Source organism: Mandrillus leucophaeus, unplaced genomic scaffold (genome assembly GCF_000951045.1).
Source record: "Mandrillus leucophaeus isolate KB7577 unplaced genomic scaffold, Mleu.le_1.0 Scaffold35, whole genome shotgun sequence".
In the NCBI taxonomy this organism is placed as follows: domain Eukaryota; kingdom Metazoa; phylum Chordata; class Mammalia; order Primates; family Cercopithecidae; genus Mandrillus; species Mandrillus leucophaeus.
Window position 1 is genome coordinate 2,001,289 of NW_012103698.1, and position 3,604 is coordinate 2,004,892.

The 3,604-nt window shown below is 39.4% G+C and overlaps 1 protein-coding gene across 1 annotated transcript in view; it reads right to left on the reverse strand.

Moving 5' to 3' along the window:
* MGA (MGA, MAX dimerization protein) overlaps positions 1-3,604 on the reverse strand; it is a 104,950-nt gene that overhangs the window by 65,816 nt on the left and 35,530 nt on the right. Inside the window, exon 3 of the mRNA XM_011989336.1 lies at positions 1,910-2,858. Within this exon, the coding sequence (XP_011844726.1) occupies positions 1,910-2,858 (949 nt within the window). The remainder of the gene's footprint in view (positions 1-1,909; positions 2,859-3,604) is intronic.

Genomic DNA, 3,604 nt, shown 5'->3' on the forward strand with positions numbered 1-3,604 from the left:
GACTGGAATTAGAATTCTCAGCTTCAGAAATTCCAAAACTGCACCTCTCATTTCCCCCCACCAAAATATCCATACAAGTCAACATGTTAGCAGTACAGGAAAGCAGGATGAAAACTGCTTTGAGAAAAACTATACACACCCACTATATATATATTCACTAACAAATAATATGTATGTAACAAGGGACTGTGGGCATTTTTTTTTTAAATAGTTCAAAGTCTATGACTGAAAATAGCATTTATAGCCAGGCATGGTGGCACATGCCTGTAGTAGCAGCTATTCAGAAGACTGAGGTGCCAGAACTGCTTGTGCCCAGGAGTTCAAGGCTGCAGTGAGCTACAATCACACCCTGAACTAAAGCATGGGCAACAGAGCAGGACGCCTCCTCTAAAATAAATAAATAAAAATTTTAAAATTTTAAAAATAAGAAAACAGCATTTATGCAACTAAAATATTTTCCTCTGATCAGTCACTTTTTTTTTCTCTGAGATGGAGTCTTGCTCTGTCACCCAGACTCGAGTCCAGTGGCATGATCTCAACTCACTGCAACCTTCACCTCCAAGGTTCAAACAATTCTCCTGCCTCGGCCTCCTGAGTAGCTGGGATTATAGACATGCACCACCACGCCCGGCTAATTTTTGTATTTTTAGTAGCAATAGGGTTTTACCATGTTGGCCAGGCTGGTCTCGAACTCATAACCTCATGATCTGTCCACCTCGGCCTCCCAAAGTGCTGGGATTACAGGCGTGAGCCACCACGCCCAGCCTAGTCACTTTTTTAAAAGTTAGGTAGGTAGGTTTCCATTAGTAGTGTGAAATAGCTCAGAGCAGACTGACCCTCCTCCACTTAGAACGAGAAAAGTTACACTAAACAGTTTTTTCCCCCCAGAATATTTCTTAAAATCTATTTGAAGACATCAAAAAGCCAGCAAGGCAGTGATTTGAGGGGCAAAATCACAAGAAAAGGCAATAAAATTAAATACCCCCAATCAAGATATTTTCACATCCATTACTTTTATTACCTAATTTATCTCCCTAAAATATTGAACTATATTTACATTACTTGCCTGTTCAAAAGCATTTCAAAGGCTTCTGAAACTAAAGAAAAAAGTATAAATATCTGGGATGTTTTTCAAAGCCCAATATAATTTATCTTCAGCCATTTCAGCCTCATCTTAAACAATAACCTGCATTATACTCCATAGGATCCAATCACACGGAAAATATTACATTAGTGTCTCTGTCCAATAAAATACATTTTCAACACCAATCCATCATTAATGAATGAAGCACTATTTTTTTCACTACTTGCTAACCCAATTAAAGTCACTGTCTTTGTAAAACTTTATAAAACTTAAAATAGGCACTAGCAATTACTACATGAATGTGTAGTTACTTGTTCCTTGCACAATTTCTACTTAAGATTTTAACCTTACTTCAAAATCCTCCAATAGAAGCCGGGTGTGGTGGCTCACGTCTGTAATTCTAACCCTTTGGGAGGCAGAGGCAGGCAGATTGCCTGAGCTCAGGAGTTTGAGACCACTCTGGGGGCAACATGGTGAAACCCATCTCTACTAAAACAATAGGCTGGGTGCAGTGACTCACGCCTATAATCCTAGCACTTTGGGAGGCTGATGTGGGCGGATTAACTGAAGTTAGGTGTTCAAGACCAGCCTGACCAACATGGTAAAACCCCGTCTCTACTAAAAATACAAAAAATTAGCCGGGTGCAGTGGCGCACACCTGTAATCCCAGCTACTTGGGAGGCTGAGGCAGGAAAATCGCTTGAATCTAGGAGGCAGAGGTTGCAGTGAGCTGAGATCACACCACTGCACTCCAGCCTGGGCAACAGAGAGATACTTGGTCTCCAAAAAAAAAAAAAAAAAGAATCCTGAAAATTACAATCTTACCTTTGATTCAAAGGAAACAAAGAGAACACCATCCACATCTTCCAGATCAGGCTTCACATCTGGAAAAGTACTCCCAGGGCCTACAGGTGTATTCTTTGTAGAAATTAAAGACTTTCCTGTGTTTTTAGGTGGTCGTCCTGCCTTACAGAGTTTCAATTTTCGTGGCCTTCCTCTTTTTCCAGGGACATTTGGAGAGGCATTCTGATTAGCATTCACTACCTTTGGGGGTGTTGCAATCTTAAGCATAGTTGTTCTCTTTCTGCCCAAGTCCTCTTTTCCTGAAAGTAAGTCTCCAACTGAACCCTTTGAACTGTCAAGTATTCTTTCTGTGTTAATGCTATCAGATATATCAGGATATTTCCACTGAGAGTCTTTCAGTGAGGGATATTTTTGTACCACTCGGAGATCTGATGAATGTTTTCTAAGACCATTTTCTGATTCCTTGCCTAAGCAGAAGGCAGTCTCATTGGAATTTTCAATGTATGTAGGCAAATATTCCAATTCTGCCAACATAGAAGATTTATCCTTTCGAGATGTGGAAAGCATGTTATCAGGGAGTTCAGAAATCTTCACTGTGCTTCTAGTGACAGCACAGGGCTCCAGATAGACTACTGGCATCTTTCCAGTGTCTAATTTGAACATTTTAGCTTTAGCAACACCTGATGGGCTGCTTGGAAGCCATTTAGAAGATAGATGGTCAGCTTCTGGGTTGTCAACTTTATTGTGCCTCTTTAGCTGTTTCTCTAGTATAGGATCATCATCACTGTTTGAGTATACATCTGTCTCTTCATCTGTCTCTTCCTGTTTCACAGTGACCCCTTCTGGGCACTCACCAAGTTCGTAGTCGTAATCATCTAGAGGTTCCTCTTTAATAACAACATTGAAGCTTCCATTCTGGTCTAATGGTGAGGCTACATGGGAGTCATCTGCAAAACTGCTGGCAATAAGACTGGAGAGAGAGGGGAGAAAGGGATTTTAAAAGTACAAAATGATCCATAAACAAGACTCAAAGAGGGGGGGAAAAAAAAAAGATGTTAGGAATCCAAGTAATACATCAGATTTCCTGAGTCATTCCTCAAAAACACTAAAAAACTCTAAAAATCCACATGATGATTAACAACCCTGTAAAGCAAACACATATCCATCACAACTAAGAATTGCAACAAACAGGAAAGGGCCATCAAACTGCCAGCTGATATTTCCCTGTATGTTTGAGATTAAATTCACATAACATAAAACATAATATTTCAGCTATTTTAGAATATACAATTCACTGGTTTTTAGTATAGTCTTAATGTTGCCAGATGTTTTTTCAACTTTAAAATTGAAAAACTCACTTTCAATATAAAGATTTCACCACTAATTCTTCCAAAATAAAAGATAGAGCAGTTGAAGGCAAATACGTATGACCCAGATATATTGTGTATTAATTCATCAAAAAGCAACATAAACATCTAGTTTCCCCCTCCCTCCCAATCAGCCATTAAAAGTCTAAGAACTATATCAATGTATCTTGAGAAATAAAAGAAATAGTAGAAATAAAAAATTGGGTTAAGATTCCACATAACAGGTGTAATGGCTCACGCCTGTAATCCCAACACTTTGGGAGGCCGAGGCAGGCGGATCACAAGGTTAAGAGATTGAGACCATTCTGGCCAACATGGTAAAACCCGGTCTCTACTAAAACTAGAAAAA